The sequence below is a fragment of the Cygnus atratus genome, chromosome 1 (assembly GCF_013377495.2).
Source record: "Cygnus atratus isolate AKBS03 ecotype Queensland, Australia chromosome 1, CAtr_DNAZoo_HiC_assembly, whole genome shotgun sequence".
NCBI lineage: Eukaryota > Metazoa > Chordata > Aves > Anseriformes > Anatidae > Cygnus > Cygnus atratus.
Window position 1 is genome coordinate 14,339,772 of NC_066362.1, and position 20,223 is coordinate 14,359,994.

The 20,223-nt window shown below is 42.8% G+C and overlaps 1 protein-coding gene across 10 annotated transcripts in view; it reads right to left on the reverse strand.

Annotated features, from left to right (window-relative positions):
• The window catches only part of SRPK2 (SRSF protein kinase 2), a 148,978-nt gene extending 133,028 nt beyond the window's left edge, over positions 1 to 15,950 (reverse strand). For 3 of the 10 annotated variants that reach the window (XM_035549590.1, XM_035549598.2, XM_035549592.2), the window contains exons 1-3: positions 15,721 to 15,944; positions 15,532 to 15,616; positions 11,161 to 11,239 (exon numbers count right to left, since the gene is read on the reverse strand). In XM_035549590.1, the coding sequence (XP_035405483.1) occupies positions 11,161 to 11,239; positions 15,532 to 15,592 (140 nt within the window). In that variant the 5' untranslated portion in view covers positions 15,593 to 15,616; positions 15,721 to 15,944. Of the gene's footprint in view, positions 1 to 11,160; positions 11,240 to 11,335; positions 11,525 to 15,531; positions 15,617 to 15,720 lie in introns of those variants that run through there. The other 7 variants (XM_035549594.2, XM_035549596.2, XM_035549597.2 and 4 more) reach the window with 4 other exon arrangements.
• Positions 15,951 to 20,223: the final 4,273 nt, after the last annotated feature.

The following is a 20,223-nucleotide window of genomic DNA, read 5'->3' on the forward strand; positions in this document are numbered from 1 at the left end:
GCTACTCCACCACTCCGTCACCAGCATACAGCTCACTCCCTACAACAAAATCACCTTCTGTTCATCACAGTTACGAGGTCCTGCATCACTAGCCTCCTGTAAAGCAGACATAAATACAAGTTCATTCATGTTAGCGTATAGTATTTTGTTTCATTTGTCTTGTTTAAATAAAGTTGTTTTGCTGTGTACCTTACTTACCTACAGCCTTAGCTGCACTTAACTGGCATTCTTTCAATTACTTTCTACCTGGACTGTAGTAAATTATTTTGCTTATTTTGCCTTATTATCTTCATGGATTCAGTTCTCTTTCTGCCAGATGCATGACCTCAAACTGTCCGAACGTCCCATGCCAAAGTCAGTAAGTGACCGCTGGCTACTCCTACTCTGGCAGGAGGGAGAAATAAAACCTGCAGTCTTAGGGCACTTTCACAGTCCCCTGTTGAATGACAGCCCGGGCCCAGCCTGGCTCCCTGCCCACAGTTCAGCAGGACAAATCCAGACCAAAGCCTAAGCTTCTGAAGTCGCTCAGAAGGAATTCAGAATTTTACACCAGTCTGAATTTTGCTTTCACAAACGCCTAGGCGGGGAAGTCCTGAATCAAAAGCAGCTCTGTACAGCAAATAGCTGTTTCTTTCTTAAGCCTGCTGGAAGCGGAAGGACCCATCCTGCTCTCCGGACTGCATGCACCCCCTTGAAAGCACAGCTCAATTATGCATTTCCTCCTCTTACCGCAAGCTCACAGGCAGCCGGTCACAGAATGCAGTCACATGCATCTGCAAGCTCAGAGCAACTACCTAGGAAGCTCTTCTATAAGTGCTTGGTACGAACCCCTGTATGCAGCTCAGCCTACAAAGATAGAATAACAACACATAGAGGTGAGCAGCAGCGGAAGGCAGCAAGCAGACAAGTGAACAACCAAACAGGAGAGTTACTGTGGTGAGGGAAGAGAAATTGAAGAAACAGATCAATTAAGAAAAAGAGCCCCAAGAGAGAATTTTCTTTAGACCCATGAATACAAGAAAAATATCATTGTAGAACAATTTGAAAATTAGTAAACAACTGATTTCAATATCAGAATTTAAGATAGAGGTATTGTACTTAGTTCTGGCTCTTATCCCTACAAGAACAGAGATATTAAACCTTTTTCCTCAGGGCTAGGAAAATATAATTGACCTTTAACTATGGAGCTCTCCCTTCCATTTTTCAAAACCTGCAAACAAAGCATTGACAATAGCTCAAGGCAACTGAAGCCCTTGATGCTTTCAGTCTCCTCCATTTAAATTACTGACTTTTAATTGACCAACCTTAGCCGAGGAAAAACAGCAAGGCACCAATACTATCAAGAAACATTATCTCACAGAGGTCTGTTCTGTGGTTTGTCTTTAACCAAAAGGTTCAAGATAGGTCGTCTTTGGCATTAACACTCAAAGAGACTGCCCAGAACATGACTTCATTACGCAGGACTCTGAGATCAAAGCCAAAAATATGCCAGCTGGTTTGGCGGACAAAACCAAAACGTGTGGTATTTAACTTTATGCACTGCTTTCATCATAGGATTTCCAAATGCGTAGCCTGAATTTAAAACGGTACACACAAGTCAAAAAAGTTTCTATATTTACAGAAGTTCACTTTGAAACTTAATAGACCATCTTTTTCAGCCCAAAAGCTTATGCAATGTCTTCCATTAAACACAGAGGCTTTTTCTATCTGCTCCAGCAGATAGAAATTGCTGCAATTACACCCTGTAACGTGTGCTTTATTACACCACGCTTCTCTCCAGCCATTTCTCCACATATATTCTGCATATGATCAGAAGTCCACTCAAATCCAATAGGTCCCACAAAGGGAGCTCATCCTAAAAGAGGAGCTACTACTGGGGTAGAGAAGGGGGCACAGGAGGAAGAATACTCCCAAAGCTCTGCTGACTTTAAACAGCACCACCCCTCTTACAGCGTGCTGTAACACGACTGTTGAACAGATTAAAAGGGAGAAATGAGAAAGCAAGGGTAAGGGTCATGAAAATGAGAGTACAGACAGGAAAACCAGGAAGCAAGGGTTATCACTTTAAATATATGAAAGCCAACATTATTTTAAAGGTCTGAATACTGGGAACTGTAAAGACAGGTGGAAAGGCAATTTTTTTGTTGCTTCAAATCTTAGTACCCTTTAAAATGTTTTTAAAACGTCTAACAAAATAAGGCCCCAATCCAAAGTCCCAGTAGTAAATTAGAATAGAATTAGTTATTGATTATTAGAATACAGGCTAGATTACAAAGATAAGAGCTGGGCACAATTACAACAAGAGTAATCAGAAAAGGAAATGATTACCAGTCTAACTGCCGTATAACAATACTTTCATTAACCATCCCATCCCTTTTTTCTGTACAGGACTGAGACCACCTCACTTGCTTTCCTTAGATACTGGCATAACTTGGGGTACTATCCTTCTGAATCTTTCCTAGCCCTTTTTAAAAGCTATTAAAAATTAACACGACCTTCTCTGACAGTCTTCAGTGAATCATTCCGAGACCAAAAAAAAAGGCATGCTGACACTTTTGATACAGTTCTTAAATTCTGAATTCAAATTATTATCTTTGTTTCATATCACACCATTCAAGACAGAAAGCAACTGCCCTCAAAGCTGTACAAAACCAAACAGAACAATTTTAATTGACCAGCTCTTTTCCACAGCATTTCTCTCAATACAATGTGACATGTCACGTAAAGCCTGTCTCAAGCTAGTGTCAGAATTATGTTAGATATGGAAAAACAAAGACTTTTCATGATCTCACAGCTATACACAATGGTTAAGAAAAGCACAAAATCATATTTCAGATGATCCCCCCCAATCCTGTGGAAGAAGACACCTCTATCAATAGACTGGACTCACTGTTTATTTCTGAACAGTGAAGAATCTGAGAAAGCTTGAGAGCATTACAAAATGAGGAGGTACTGCACAGAAGCGTCCTTCAAGGGCAAAGTTTTCTTGTAAGAGCTTTTCTTGCGCAGGCCTATGCCAACAAGCAAAGGGGCACCTGACAGTAAGTTTTAAGTTAGCATTTACATTCTCTTACAGTCCCTGAACACATCACAATTGATGGGCAGATACAGGACTACCTCAAACTTTGCAGGTGCAAGGTCATTCTCTATAGGAAGCCTTAGAGGTATACAGGTAGCCTTTGATCAGCTAACAGAATCCACCCAGCAAACACCTACGTGCATGGGAACTCCCTGATAGAGGCTGCTCTTAAAAACACAACTTAGCTGTCACGGTGGCCATAGTACAAAATGATTATTTTGCTTAAGCATAACAAATGCACATGAGGAAGCATTAAAATACTTCTGTAATATCCTGACACATCAACTTTCTAGTCTTCCTCACATATTTAGATCCAGGCTTCCTTCAAAGGATTAAAATAATAATGTATATAGAATGTAAAAGTTATGTGTACATATATATGGGTGTGGGTGTGTGAACATACACACACACACCATACAGTAGATGATTTTAAAATCTAGTAGTATTTTCACAAGACAAAGCAGGAAAAGGAAGCTAGATAAGGTTTACTGCCTAAAGCTCATTGTCCGTCTTAAGCAATTACTGCCAGAGACCAAACCGTTTTCATTTTCAGTAGAGATATGGATTTACTCTTTTATTATGGACCATAAGAAGACAAACAGATCGGCACTCTGTGAACACCCTCAGAATAGCCGTGTGCTTACAAGGAGCGTGTGCGGCTTCCACTACTGCCCTACAGTTCATTAGTTAACGGAGAAGTCGTCTGCGCTGCCTCTAGCTTCTCCCATGAAAAGATGGCAATACTGAAGACTCCAATCCTTGAAAAACAGGAACGGAATTTAAAACAAAAATCAGTTTTTAAATACGAAATCTTAAGTCTCTTCAGGATAACTAATAAAGTTACCAAGGTATTGTGTTTGTTCCTCTGCAGGACCAGCAGTTCTTCTCTACGTGAGGAAACAGAGATAGTTCAATCTAATGCGATGCTTTGATATAAGGTTCTCATCATTCCACACTTCTACTGCTTTCATGGAATTTCTAGCCTTGCTAGACACATTTACTTCTACGTCACAAAATACTACAGACAATGCTTGAGACTGAACACTAGCTTTACCTGAGAAAAGTCACACTGTAAGACAGCAACAAAGAAGTAGGATATCTAGCACAGCTGTGAGAACGGGTTTCTTTCCAGGTTTTACTTCTGTCCTTGGTCTTGATAATCTACAGCTACCAAAAAGAATCGTTTGTGCACCCTCCAGTCTTTTTTCCCTCCCCACATACTAAATCTTCATAATGGTCAAAAAGGATATATAGGACACGATCAAGAAGCTAAGTAGTAAAGGAATTCTTTCTTTCATGTTAACATGTGTGAATTCAATCAGGTTATCCAAAACTAAACACTGGACCAAATCACATTATTTTTGTCAAACCAAATCAAATTTATTATACACTCTGACATTCTCATTTATTCAGTAAAGATTTCCAATATATATCTTCAAATTGTAGTTTAAAAAAAAAAAAAAAGCCAATAACTTACAGTCTGTCCTTATTTTGATAACGAAAGGAAGAGAGACATGTTTATATTTCAAATTCCACACCCAGGCCTTGTCCACAAAATTTATTACCATCCTGCTCCGTAGTTAGAGAAGAACAAGTTAAACAAAACAAAAATGCACTGCAGAACAAGCGGCCCTGTCCTTTATCATGAAATAACAGCCCAATAGCTCATCTCAATATGATCTGAAACACAAAATGCAGTCATTTTCCCTCCCCAACCAAGGCACTCTTGTTCAATAGTATTGTGCTGAACTTCATTTTTCTATAAGAAGACTGTTATACAATGTTATTTCATCAAATACAATTACTACAAATGAGGTTAAAGTGCTGGGATGGTTTCTGCAGTCATTGCCTCTTCAGAAAGGCATGAATCTTGACAGATTTTTATGATCAGGTAATTCTTTGATAATAGATGTGCTTATATGACAATCACAGAATGGTTTGGGTTAGAAGAAACCTTAAAGACCACCCAATTCCAACCCCCTGCCATGGGCAGGGACACCTCCCACCAGACCAGGTTGCCCAAAGCCCCATCCAGCCTGGCCTTGAACACCTCCAGGGATGGGGCATCCACAGCTTCTCTGGGCAGCCTGTGCCAGGGCCTCACCACCCTCTGAGTGAAGAATTTCCTCCTAACCTCTAATCTAAACCTCCTTTCATTTAGTTTAAAACCATTCCCCCTTGTCCTGTCATTATCTCACTGATCAAAAAGTTGCTCTCCATCTTTTTTATAAGTCTCCTTTAAGTATTGAAAAGGTGCAATGAGGTCTCCCCAGAGCCTTCTCTTCAGGCTGAACATCCCCAGCTCTCAGATTTTCTTCACAGGAGGTGCTCCAGCCCTCTGATCATCTTCATGGCCTTCCTCTGGACACACTGTAACAGCTCCACATCCTTCCTGTCCTGTGGGCCCCAGACCTGAACACAGGGCTCCAGGTGGGGCCTCACAAGGGCAGAGCAGAGGGGCACGATGCCCTCCCTCCCCTGCTGGCCACCCCTCTGTTGGTGCAGCCCAGGACGCAGTTGGCCTTCTGGGCTGCAAGCACGCACTGCTGGCTCGTGTCAAGCTTTTTGTCCACCAGAACCCCCGAGTCCTTCTCTGCAGGGCTGCTCTCAGTGAGTTCTTCTCCCAGTCTGTGCTCATGTCTGAGATTGCCCCGACCCAGGTGCAGCACCTTGCACTTGGACTTGCTGAACCTCATTAGGTTCATGTAGACCCACTTCTCAAGCTTGCCCAGGTCCCTCTGGATGGCATCCCTTCCTTCCGGGGGTATCGACTGCACCACTCAGCTTGCTGTCATCTGAAAACTTGCTGAGGTTGCACTCAATACGACTGTCTACATCGTTGATAAAGATACCAAACAGCACTGGTCCCAGGACAGACCCCTGAGGGACAAAGCTTGTTACCAGCCTCCACCTGGACACAGAGCCATTGACCACCATTCTCTGGATGCAACCTTCAAGCCAATTCCTTATCCACCAGATGTTCCACCCTTCAAAACCATCCCTCTCCATTTTGGCGATCGGGATGTCATGTGGGACTGTGTCAAAGGCCTTGCAGAAGTCCAGGTAGATGACATTGCTCTAGGTAAATGGTCTTCCCTCGTCAACTGATGCGGTCACTCCATCACAGAAGGCCACCAGACTGGTCAGGCAGGATTTGCCCTTGGTGAAGCTGTGCTGGCTGTCTCAGGTCACCTCCTTGTCCTGTACGTGCCTTGCATTGCTTCCAGGAGGATCTGTTCCAGGATCTTTCCAGGCACACAGGTGAGGCTCACCAGTCTGCAGTTCCCCGGATCCTCCTTTCTACCCTTTTTAAAATGGGAGTGATGTTTCCCCTTTTCCTGTCACCAGGGACTTCACCTGACTGCCAGGACTTTTTAAGTATGACGGAGAGAGGCTTGGCAGCTCCATCAGCAAGTTCCCTCAGGACCCTGGATGCATGGCATCAGGCCCCATAGACTTGTACCTGTCCAGTTTCATCAGGTGGTCTTGAACCCGCTCTTCACTTAAAGTAGGAGGGACTCTGCTCCCTCCAGCCTTCACCTAGGGCTCAGGAAAAATACCTACAGGTTCACAGACAATAACGACTGTCAGTATACAAATCTGCAAGGAGACCTTAGCGGCATATTAGAAATTCTAGAGCCATTTCCATTTCAGAAATTAGGTTGATTAGAGCTATGTGATATTTTCTTACTATATGACGCCAGGAGCTGCCATACGTCAAAATGAATGAACACACCTAGTAACACACACATGCTACATTACACTGAAATTTACTTCAGATTCTCTTGGATTCCACAGAAGTCTTTGCTAGCTGTTTTATTATGACATTACAAAGGTGAACATTAGTCTGACTCAGGCATTTAAGCTCAAGCATGTCACAACTCCTACTTAAATTTCTGTAATCAATACATGCAATTATTTACTTCTTTACAAAAGAATTGTTAGTATTATCTCTATACTACTAAAATCAACTTTGTTTCTCTCAGCTGAATCCTTCTCTATGTTGTACTCTTTAAGAGGGTACAATGTTAAGCACCTGAAGCCTACGTACACTGAGTGGGCAAATAACCAAGGTAAGACAGCTGTAGCCTTGTGGTACACACAGCTTAATAAAATCTTAAGAAAATTTGACAGAAATAGGAAAATAAACCTCCGACTAAAATATTCTTAGCAAGAAGACAAAAGGTTATTGAGAAAGGAGGCAAGAGTAGCAATCCCATCAACATCACATTTTGAGTAAATACCCCAATCCGATACTGAGAGTGGACTTCTTAAATTGATCCACCCTAGGATAGGATAGATATCTAGGATATACAAACAGAAAAAAAGCAAATAAAACATTTCCCATATACATACCCTTGAGAAAAAAAAAAAAAATAAGCTTAGAGGGTTTTCAAAAGTTCTGCAAGCAAAAAATAAATTAAGCCAATGACAGTCACCATAACACTGTGCAAGATGGGTATTTTCTCCTCAAAGAGTGACTCTCATTAAGAGAGGGTTGAAAAGCACTGTGCTAGAGAAACATTGACAAGCAAAAGCAGTGGATCATTTTCAGGCACTAAGGTACAACAACGATGTCATATATCCAAAAAACTTGACAGCTGTGCCATACCTAATGGCCCCAAGAAGCTAGTTATAAAGAAGTGCGCAGTAGAGAAATCTGGCACTTCCCAAGTTATCTAAGATACGTATTCCTCACCACTTTAAAGAAGTATCACATGGTCATCATGACCTGTCCAGAAGTATTGATTAAAGACAAAACCAAAAACTCACTCTACAAGAAAACTGAAAAGGTGATCTTAGTCTCTGGACTTAGGCATTTGATGGTTGGACTGGGTAATCTTAAAGGTCTTTTCCAACCTAAAAGATTCTGTGATTTGCACTGAAGTATTCAACACATTAATCAATCCTCTCTCCATACATCCATAAGCCACATGTTATCAACTGGATCTTTTACATGCAAAACTCTATCCTTTAACTTTGGGTAGAAATTTAGAGTAAATGTTTAATATACAAACATCTTATTGCATATGGCTTCTGTCATATTCATTTACACATGCCTTGTTTTTATTTTGCTCAGCTTTAAGACAGAGATTTGTTCTAGCTGAAGCCAATACTAGTCTGACTAAAAAGAAGAGCTTATCATTCAGCTGAATGCAAAACTTCGCCATACCTCAGGGCACCTCTTACTGAACTGGGCTCTACCAGTGCTAAATAAAGGACAATAAACAAGCTTGCCTATCTGTAAGCGAGTTTACCTCTGAACATGGGCATTTGTTGAAAATGCTACTTCACAGACCTCTCTCAACGCAGATCTCACTTTTAAGGAGAAATAATTCACAGAGGACCGGAACTAACCATTTTCATTAATCTTCTGCCTGACTCAGAAAATACATAAACGGCTTGTACACGCTGCATGAGAGTCCATCTATTACTACCAAAAGCAAATGTTAACCACTGTTTTTAAATAGCGAAATATTATTCTTTTTCAGTAGTCTGGGTGACTGAATGCGAAGTGAGGCCATACCAACTATATTTTATTATTACATACAATTTTAGATATAGTCTTGATCCAAGACAAAGTGTTTTCGCTTCAGAACATGAGTCATTTACCTTCTACTTTCTTGTTTTTCCCACCTATTACCAAAGTAATCCGGATTCACCTCCACCAGTTCTCATCACTGACTTAAGGGGGTCAACGCTGAGCAGGCCCAGGATTGATCTCGCAGCCTTCCATGGCAATCAAGGTCATAACAGACAAAAAGCTATTCAGCGTCAAAGAGCACTGTAATTTCTTCTTCTTCTTGTGTCATCATCCTAATACTATTCAAACAAAAGCCTGCAAGTAAGTTACAATGCCATGTAGCTCTCCCAGCCAATTCTAGAAGAGGAATCCTGCAGTTCCTTTGAAGCACATTGTTACCAGCAACAATGGAAGTTGCTCTATAAAGCTACAACCCAACAGAGAAGAGCGTTAAAAAAAAAAAAAAAGCAGTTTTGGATTCAAAATTGAGTCACAATTAAGTAATTCACTACTTGGGAGTTACGTTACAGAATTTCTGCCCCCCAGATATCAACATTTTCATTCACATGATGCGCGCCACAGACACGCTACAGCTCTAACACACTGGTATGTGCTGTAACAGCTGGATTAAAAGAAAGGATAAGAACTGGAAAAAACAGACACTTCTGATGAGATTTCTTTTCTGAAATAATGCTCACCATTCGCTTTACATTGGGCGCCTAAACCACGTATTTCACTCTATACAGGGAGACTTTAAATCTTGCAAGGAGTTTCCCAAGAAGCATAAAACGGAGTAGGAGGTCTCAATACCACACATGTGGTTTGAAGAGAAAAGAAAGCAAACACAGCAGAAAAGAAATGACGGCTCCGATGTCTACCACAGCAAAACCACCGTTTCCCGAGGCAACTGAACAGATTGGGCCACTGCATCTGGAAATGCCGACTCAGTATGGCAAATGGCCAGCTCCTGACTGCGCGCCCTGACTTAACGGTGGCCAGTTTCTTCAAACTGAAAAAGAGTACCAGCTCTGTGCTTACTGAGAGAGTCTGTGAAAGGAAACTTTTGACAGACTCATTCAGCAAGACATCCCACTGCAGCCCTGGTTTAAAAAAAATGTAATAGTAATCATCAAACACTATGATCTAACTAGAACAAAAAGCTATTAATAATTTGCTGGTTAAGACTCTACGAAAGCTACAAAAACCTAGAGGTTTTTATAGGAACCTAGAGTTCCTGTAAAATTTGACGTGTTTCTGTTTTCAAAGTGGTAAAACAAAACCACGTAACGTTACAAACTGACTTTCAGAAAGATTTCAGGAAACAATAGAACCAACCCAATCATATTGTATATGTTGTGCCCAAGATTTATTTCCATTGCAATAATTCCAACTTCATGCAACCACAAGCGTAACATGGCATCTGTACAACACTGGAAAAAAGAGCAGTAGCAGAACAGGGTGCAGACGACTTTTAACTGTTAAAGCCTGATGACCACTGCCACAGAATTTCATCCTGCACTGGTTCCACCTGTCTCACAAGGAGAAAGGAAGCTCACTTATGGTAACTAAAAAAAGTAAATTAATACCAGGATCTGGTGGAGGCTTTTATTTCTTCCTATAGAAATCAAAAAGAAAAGGACCTTCCCCTTGAATTACTTTCAATAACACGTAGCCATACCTTTACCCCATCACATACACATGCTTATCGATTATATCTAGCTACGTTATTTTCTGTAACACGTAGCCATACCTTTATCCCATCACTTACACGTGCTCACCGGTTACATCCAGCTCCCCTGGTCTAAAGATGGGGCAATCAGGACAAGAGGGGAGCGCGGGGCATCGGGACGCATGTTTGCCCGGTGGAACAAAGTAGGACCCCCAAGGGACAGACACAAAGCCGAGAGGCTAGGTCACGCTTCCTAAGCCACCAGTAAGATCTCACTGAACCAAACGCAGTTCGAGTTAGCGCAAGAAGCACGTAACACTGTGAGGAGCAAAACTAAACCAGGGAAAACTCCAAAGCTGCCTTATCCCAGGAAGGGCTCCTAGGAAAGAGCTGCCCAAGCGGGAGCACGACAGAGACATGCATGAGCTTAAAAACAGGTATCGGAGAGCGAGAACGGATGGAGAACGCGAAGACAGGAGGGCAAAACACGACGATTTCGGTCAGTACCCGCAACAGGCACTTAAATTAAATAAAACACGGACAGCCCAGGGCGGCTGGACCCGGCTGGAGCGAGGGAAGGTGCCGTGAGGAGGCGGCAGGGGCAGGCAGGGGGCTGCTCGCAGCCGGGCGGTGCGGGGCAGATGGCGGAACACAAGGCACGGCAGGAGGAAGGGCACCGCCGGGGGGGGCTCGGAAAGAGCCAGGCGGCGGCGGCGGTGCCCCGGGAGGGCTCGGCCCCCGGAGGGCTGGGCGACAAGGACAGGCCGGGCCCGGAGCCGCGGAGGGGCTGGGGACGGGGCTGAGGGGACGGGGCGGCGCCGCGATGGCCGTTACGGGGCGCAGCCGAACGGTGGGAGGAGGCAGGGAACGGGGGGTCCCCGTACTCACTTCTTGTGGGGCGGCTTGTCCCTCCTGCCCGCCGCCGCCGGCTGCTTGGGCCGCCGCCTGCGGGCCTGCAGGGCCAGCACTGCGGGGAGGAGAGAAGAACAACCGTGAGACGGCGTTAGCAGCGGCTGCCCTGCCACCCACCCCCCCCCAAAAAACCCATCTCCCGCTGCGGTACCTTTGCGCGAGTTCATCGCCCCGCGCCGCACGCTCCGGCCGGACTCGAACCCGGGTCTTCGCCGCTTCGCCGCTTCGCCGCTCCGCCGCGCCCTGCCTTGCCCTGCCCTGCCCCTGCCGCGTCCCTACACCGGGCACCGGCCGGCAGCAGCGGCACCCCCGCCCCGCCCCGCCCCGCTCCGCGCCGACACCCAGTGCGCAGGCGCAGGCGCTGGCGGCGGGGCCGGGGCCGGAAAGGCGGGGGCGGGGCGGCGGCAGGTGGCGGCGGGAGCGCACCTGAGGCGAGGCGAGGGGTCGGTGCCTGCTGCCTGGTCGGCCCCTCGGTGGCAGCCTGTTGGGCTCCGCTTTGCTTGTTGTTTATTAATTATTATTGTTATTGAGGGGTGTGCTCCGCACTGTGATGCTGTAAACTTTGTGGCAGCTTATTCTAATAAAGAATTATTTCGTAGAATCATTAATAAAGACCTCCACTATCGTCTGGTGCAACCGCCCCTACCACCAGTATCACCCGTTAAACCATGTCCCTAAGCACCACCTAAGTATTTGTGTGAAATTGGTGCTCATTCCACAGATCGCCATGCACGCGGTTCTGAGGGATTTCAGGGAAGGGATGGCAGAGGCAGGCAATGTGCAGGGCTCCCTGAGCTCAAAAAGAGGCAGCTCTGCCCTCCACCAGCAGCCACCTCCAGGGGCCCACCCTTGGGTGTCCCTGAGGGGGTTTGTTCAGCTTGGGGAGCCAAGTGAAGCCGCCCAAACACCACCCTCATCGTCCTTTTGCTGCTCCATGCTCGGGGTCATGGCAAGGGAAGGATGAGGGGAGCCCAGCGGCCCTGGAAGTGCCCTTCTGCGTCCCCAGCAGCCACCTGGGGCTAGGTCAGCCTCAGCTTATCGGGAACTGCGGGGTCAGGTGCCAGAAGCAATTAACCTCATGACACAAATCCAGGGAAATTAGATTTCCTTAATTCTGATTCTCACTAAGTTATTTGTCACGACTGACAATTCTGTACAAGGTTTTTTTTCTTCCCGCAGACCACGATAGTAACGTGGTGTCACGGTGCCCACGAAGTCAGGTTCTGTTTGGTTATGGCCTAGTTCTGACCTGTTGAAAGCTGTCATCTATTTCTGCTGTGCATAGCACGCCTCAATTTTTGACACTTGTTATGACTTTGAAATTTTGCGTAGTCACAATTTCTAATTATGCTTGATGCAGAACATGATCTGGATCAGACTGAGAACTCCAGTATGAGCGTGAGGCTTGTCTCGCCTCTCTTTTATCTTCGTGTGGGACTGGAATTCAAAGGCATAATAACAAAAGATAACAGCGGATGGTCACTAAATTTCAAGACAGACCTGCCTCCCTAAATGGCAAGCCAAAGAATCCACAAGGATGAAGATCTAGAAGGAGCTGTGGTCAAGGTCTTGTGAGAGTGAAGGGAAGCAATAGTCACTAGTCGTAAGTAATTGGATCATAGAGATTTCAACTAGACAGAAAATTGAATCCGTAGTTGTGGTTAGTTCAGCTTGGAAATGGGACAGGAACAGAAATACAAAGCTAGACAACTCAGAGAGGACATACCACAATGTGTAATACATTTTCATCTGGCTAGGGAGCCTAGTGAGCAGAAAACAATAGGACCATGAAGTTTCTAAACTCCAACTCTCCTCTGCCAACATGAGGCACCACAGCTGCATTTCTAAATCAACACATTTTCTGTTTTCCATCCTCCATGGAAAAAAAAAAAACACCACACATTTCCATGTTGGTATGCTACGCATCTGACTGGACTGGAATTTTGAAGTCTTTCTGCCTAGAAAGTATAGATGCATGAAAATTAAAAAATAGTTGAATGTAGGAAAGAAAATTACATATCTACCCTTTGTTTTTAGGCTAATTTTAATTTCATTGGTTCAGGTGTGCCCTTGCATGAATACTTGTGCCTGTACAGACAATGGTAGAAAATAGCAGCTGATGATGGAGAAATGGTGAGACTTTATTTACTTTCAGTGGCAGAGCTGGCTTAAAGTTCTCTTTTAGGTTTGGCTGTAGAGCAGAAATCATATTAGGGTCCCAATCATATTTTCAGCTACTCATGTGCAATTGTTTACTTCAGTGGGAGATTTATATGTAGAACTGATTGGAGAATTGGGTCTTAGATAACTACTGTGAGCTTTGCTTACATCAGCAGGGTTACAAATTCACCAAATCTAGAGTTAGGAAGGAATTTTCCTCATGAGTATGATGTCAGCAACATAATCAGGGCTTGGGAACAATTTGTTAGTGAACAGAGAAGGAATTATGTTAGTACCAGGTGAGTGTACTCCACCCAGTCAGTGTCTTTGTATTCAATGAGCACATATTTTTTGACCATATTCTTCCCGATTTTTGTTGTGATTTTTTTTTTCCTGAAAAGCTGCTTGGATAATGCTCACGCAGAAGTGAAAAAAGTCCACTGAGACTCTGCATGGGTGTATAGAGAGGATTACCATGTACAATTAACAAAACTGAAGAGTAAATTAAGGTAAGTAGAGGCTAAACATATTTCAGGAAAAAAATATATATTTCTCGGACTCTTGAGAATCTAACTCCATGAGAACCCAAGCTGTAAGTGAAAATTAAAAAAAAAAAAAATTGCAGAAATAATTCATGGCACATGGATTGCCTGGATTATGTCTGTTTGAATCCACTCATTTCAGTGAAATTCTCCATCTTAATTTCAATACGTCTTATTGTATGCAACTTATCTTTTACAAAAATAAATGATGAGTAAAGAGAGAAGACTGGAAATCAAAAGAAGATGTTTGTAAAATCAATAAACAACATGAAGAACAGTGGACTAGGTCAGAATGCAACTGTTTCTGGCTGCCTCTCTTTGAACATAATACCGGAACAGGTGCCTGTTCTATTACAAGGATTACCGCAGACCTCATTCACAGTGGGGAAGGGCACCATGAGATTTAGGTAATATGACCTTCACAGAAAGGAGGAACATCAGATTTAGGTGATCTGGTGCAAACATCAGGGGAGGGAAAGGAGAAAATAAATTATGGAATGATATTTTACTTCTTTATAATGTTGTTCAGACCAGACATCTGAAACCCCACAGATGTTTGGTTTGTTTCCACCCAGCTTTGAAATATCCCACTTACACAAGAAGACATTAACTTTTCAGGCATGAATGGAATACATTTGTACAGAATAAAAAGCAATCTAGCAGCAATCCTGTAAGTATGATAGTCTGCTTTCTGAGAATAATTCACAACTCTTCCCTGAGCAGAGGGATGTTGGAAGCTTTTGCCCTAATTTCTGTACCAATTCCTTTCAGCATTATGTTTCCCAGTGTGTGATAGTGTGCTCTCTGAATTGCACTTTCTCAGAAATTAGGATATTAGCTAATTGCATGCTGCTTTTGCACGGAATGGAACAGACAAGAAATATCACATAAGGCAAAGGGAGAAAAAAAACGTTGAGTGGTGGAGACTTCTTATTAATATGCAAGTCCAGCCTTCTCATCCTCTCGCCTTTCATGTTTGTCTCTTGTTCCATCAGTTCCCACCCCCATTCCACATTTCTTTAAGTATGATGCACTAGTGTGTGCATACTAACAATGAGTCCGTCCTCTTGTTCACTTAAAGAATTTTCTGGCTGCCAACGCACTTTTTTTTTTTTCCCCTCTAGGATTTAAACAAAGCAAAGAGAACAATTCTCTGCTTGGTTTTGAGCAAGAGAGACAAAGATAGGAAGTATTTACCAACAGCAACTAATAAAGTGTGTTTGTTTTTAAAGGCAGGAGGACTGTTGGCTCATCACAGCTTGAGTATAACTTCAGTTAACAAGAGGAGCAATGAACACATTAAACAAGAAAAGCAGAACTGTTATCTTGGAAATGTAACTGGAGAAAAATATAGCAGGAAGCAAGTGTTGGAATTTCCAGAAAACAAAACAAAACAGAAGGTCAGAAATTCCTGAATTCACATTCCTGGCTCATTTACTGATTCATTGTGTTCTTCCTAAAGCAAATTACATGACTCATCTGATTTCATCTTCATCTACAAAATGGTATAGTATATGCCAGCAGCACAGAGTTAACATTGGTAGAGAATTCTTCAAGTACATTGGGATTAATAATAAAAGAAGAAAGATACCAAGTTCAAAGCAGACTGGCTTAACACCGACTTGACATCAAATTAAAAACTTACCTGTGCCCAGAAATAGCTGCATCAACCCAGATATGCATTGTACTAGTGTAAAATAGGGCATGAACTGGCATGACTTAACTCAGACCTGAAAGAGGATTAAAATAGACTGTGGCAATGTTTTTATGATAACATTTCTTCTGTGTGTAGTCAATGTAGTGTCAAAGTACCCAGATTTCTGGAATCACTCACCGAGTCTTTCCTTTCTCCTTTACTTCCAGCAGGCTCCTGAACACTCTTTCAGTAAAACTTCCTCCTGTGTCCTGTCTTAAATGTCATCATTATCCCCCTCTCCTCCTGTTTCCCAGCTCTTTACCCAGCTTGCCCTTCTCATCTCAACCTCTCTCATCTTCTTGTTCCAATCTATTACCTTTTTTGTCTCTGTTTAAATCAGTTGGTTTCTTCCTTCATGCCGATTAAGTGTCAGCAAGGGACGAGAGGATCACCAGAAGATGAGTGACTGCTCCCAAATTCCTGACCAAACACATCACAAGCAATTATAGGGAAAGTTCCTCAACAGTGATGCAGCTGTGGTTTGGGCTCATGCCTACTCTTTCACTCTGAATGGCAGCTATGCAGTCTGGTCATGCCTGTGACAGATTTATCTGCTATGTGAGCGTGGAATACTCTGAGATTTAAGTATTAAAGTCTAACATGTCACAATCCAACATGTGAAGAATGCCATTCTACAAAGTCTCATAATCTGGCCACATTTGAGGAGATTTTCATTAGTTTTTGGAAAGTCACATCTTTGATATTGAGGCCTTCTTCTAAGAAATCTCAGCTAAGAAATCTCCCTACTCAAAGTTAGGGATTGTCAACCAGTGGGACGAGAATCCATTAGAAATCAGATGTGGGCTTACCCAGTTTCCTCTTCTGTTGGCTTGGACTACACAAACAATAGTCACAATGGAAACAACAAAGCAGAGACTGTGAGCTCAGTGTAAGAGGAAGCAATTGACTCATTTTTTCTTGAATAAAGCCTCTTTCTTCCCCACAACCTCCTCTGTACTTTTACTTAATATAGGATGTTTTCACAGCCTTCAAAAGATCAGACACCAGTAGGATGATGCCATGATGATGCCATGTTATGTCAGCAGTGCCCCAGATGTCCTTTCCTCAACAATTCCTTCAGTGTGACATAGCTCCAGTGCCCTTACCGACACCTTTCTGTGCGATGAATAACCACTGCCCTGCTGTGCTGCATCTCAGCAAGGACCAGGGCTCCTTTATGATCTTCCAGGATTCTGTGCATTCTGAAATAGACTCCCTTTAGTGGAATGGCCAGTAAAGAAGCACTGGCCAAACTGGTTTATCTGGGCACGGTGTGAGAACTTCATCCAGACAGCACAATAAACTTGTCCTGTTTTGTAGGAAGCAACCATTTGGTAAATGATGTCTCAGTTACACAGGCAACATGCATCAGTGGCTACAGTACGCTACTGTTTACCGTTAAAGCACAGAATAGCGCTGCTTTTGCTTAATTAAGCTTGATTACATATAAAGTAGTCAAGGAACTACTGTCCTAGAGGGGCATTTCAAAGAGATACCTCAGGATTCTTTTAGTACGATCAAAATATCCCTCTTTAAAATGTATGAATTATTTCATTACTCGGTATGGGATATTTCATCCCATATGATTAAAATTTTACAAAGTTAACAGTAACTGGATCTTACAAAGTGAAATGTCAGCCAGCTTCAATAGTCGTTAGCATTAACAGCCTGGTTCGTAACATCTGTGAACTAACCATGCAGTTTCATTCTATCTGGATACGCCTGTGCCATATCTCTACCATATAAAATAGCAACATGAATTTTTTAAAGTAGAAAATGTCACGGCTAATCATTAAAATAGAACTGGCTCATCTTGTTAGCTAAGCAGTATTTCTTTCCAGCCTTCACAAAGGACACTCATGAATAAACTTTGTTCGTTTCAAAGAACTGAATAAAGACTGATTATCCACCTCTAGGCACTCGAAATTCCCTGTGCTCCTACTATAAGATGCATAACATCAAATAACAGTGAAAATATTCTAAATGGTCAGCTATGTTTTCATTCAAAGCACAGAAAACTAATCCACTACAATGTGGCTTGTGCATTGTTAGAAATGAATTCAGTGGGCTTGATTTTTCGGTTTTGATTTAATCATGTTTTAAACCCACTTTGCTGTTCATTGTAGTCACATAAATGACCGTGGTGGGAAATATTCATGTTTGTGCCTTCAGAGCTGCAAAATTTCATAGTAAACATTAAGAATGTAAATATTGTCACTAAAGAGTATGCATTAATTGCAGTATTTACTCAAGCCAGGCCTTTAAAATCACTACAGTGTAAAACTACATTCCCACAATATGTCCATCCATCTAAAGTAACTTCTCAGTATCAGGATTTTTACCCACATTCACAAGCACTCACTACTTTACTAAGTGGGCTGCCCTGATAGAGAGCAGCTCTGGGAGATATGCACAAAATGCGCAAAACTATGAATAAAATTAAAGGACTATGCCTATTTTAATTCCCACTGAGGAAAGAATCTAGTGTAGGTCAATGACTTCTTCTTTGTTCAGATACCTGACTTCAACCTGTTTTGAAAATAAGGGGGTTTATTCCTCATAAACACTAGGTACAAAAATGCTACTGTGAATTCAATACACTGCTAAGTCCAGTGCGTATGCTCAAAGCATGCCTCCTGGATTTCTCGGAGAACCAAGGGTGCCTTTTCTGTCTCTTCCTTTGAACTGTAGTTTGGAACCCATGTAGAAATGTGATGTTCTTGATGGTTTTGTCCATACACTGCTTTTAACTCTTCTGGTTATATCATCTTTGTCTGACCTGTTCACAACTTCGAATAAGGCTCCCTGGCTCTTCTTTCTTTCCCCAAATAATACATAGTTCAAGATGAAGAATTCAGTTATAAACTAAAGTACTGTGTGAAATAGTATTGGGAATCTACCTGCAAATAAGAAAAATATGCAAGAATCCTATTTGTGGTGAAATTAACAGTAATCTAAATGGTAATGGAAATCTGCATTGCCAACATAGCATTCCCCTTTTTTCTAGAGCCAGCCTGGTCCTCATGTAAAAAAAGTACATCTGTCCGAGTGGTCTTCACTTCAGGAATTTGTGGAGGGCTATCACTCTTTAAACTCTGAAATTCCTTAGGCAGCTGAAGATCACAGAATCACAGAAAGTGAGGCTGGCAGGGCCCTCTGGAGGCCAGCTGCTCCAACCCCTGCCCAAGCAGGGACACCCAGAGCAGGCCACCCAGGACCACGTCCAGGCAGCTTCTGAAGGTCTCCAAGGAGGAGACCCCACAGCCTACAGGACTACATTTATAGACGCTGCTGAGATCCCCTGAGCTTCTGCAGGCTGAGCAGTCCCAGCCCCCGCAGCCTCTCCTCACAGGAGAAGTGCTCCAGTTCCACCACCTTGGTAGCCCTCCATTGGGCTCTTTCCACTATGCCCACATCTCTCCTGCTCTTGGGGGCCCAGAACTGGACACAGCACTCCAAGGATCACCTCCCTTGAACTGCTGGTAATACTTTGCCTAATGTAGCCCAGGATACTGCTGATGTGAAATGTGTGTCCCTTGTATATTACATACAGTCTGGTAAACATCTGCTCTGCAGCTTATTGGGCATGAGGGAAAAGAACAACTCAAAGAACAATACTTGATTTTGTAACTTGTGTTCTCAAGCTTCCCAGTTGTTCTTTACATTATTGGCAACCATTTTTTCCTTCTTCCCAGTTCCTCGGTGGAACTTAAATTCATGTTAGACCTGTATCCAAAGCTTATTTGCAGCAGGTTATCCCTGAATCATTATTTTCTTGATTTTGTTTGTTTGTTTGTTTGTTAAGTGTCTTTTCTGGATCAGAGTCCTTTTCACCAAATATGTATCTGATTTTTCCCACAGAAAGAAGGAAAGAAAAAAACAAAACAAAACAAAAAAAACCCCACCCCTGTTATGATTTGTATCATACTAAGCCTTAAATTAATATTTTATGTGCTTAGTATGCCTTCATTTCATCTCTCTCTTCTGCTTAGAAACAGTTCTACTCCATACTGCCAGTCTACAGAGCAGTATTTCATATTAATGTATTCTTACACAGAAATTGTGATGGTTAGGAGGATGGTCCCAGTCCCTCAACAAGGGATAAAAGGGATGCTTACCAGTTACGGTTTCAAGCAGCTGTGCCATGAGAATATATTAATCAGCTGGAGGTCCCAGGCTGGAAGAAGGAACAATTTTTCCCAGCGTCTGGCAGAAGACTATTATAATCTGGTGCCCAATTAGCAAAGCACTGAATGGAGAGAGCTAATAAGCTGTAGAGCACACACTGGAAGAGAGCTCTCTCCAGCAATTTTGCTGACCACCATGATTTTCTCATATTTTAATCATTTGTAAGACTCATCAACAGGGAAAACATGCAGGTGAACATTAACAGGATACTGAACTGGGATGCCAAGGCTAGCTAAAAATAAATGTGCTTCTTATCTTTTTGGCTGGAAAGCATGCTGTGAACTAAAAGTGACAGGAGACCAAGCACAGCAAGCACAAAATGCCTTCTTCACTTAATACACGTGGGACTTGCCATGCCTTCTCCCTGGAACAGTGCTTCAATGCTAGTACCAGTGTAATGCTCTGCTCACAGAATTCAGTTGTTACAGATAAAAAAGATATGCCCTTGGTTCT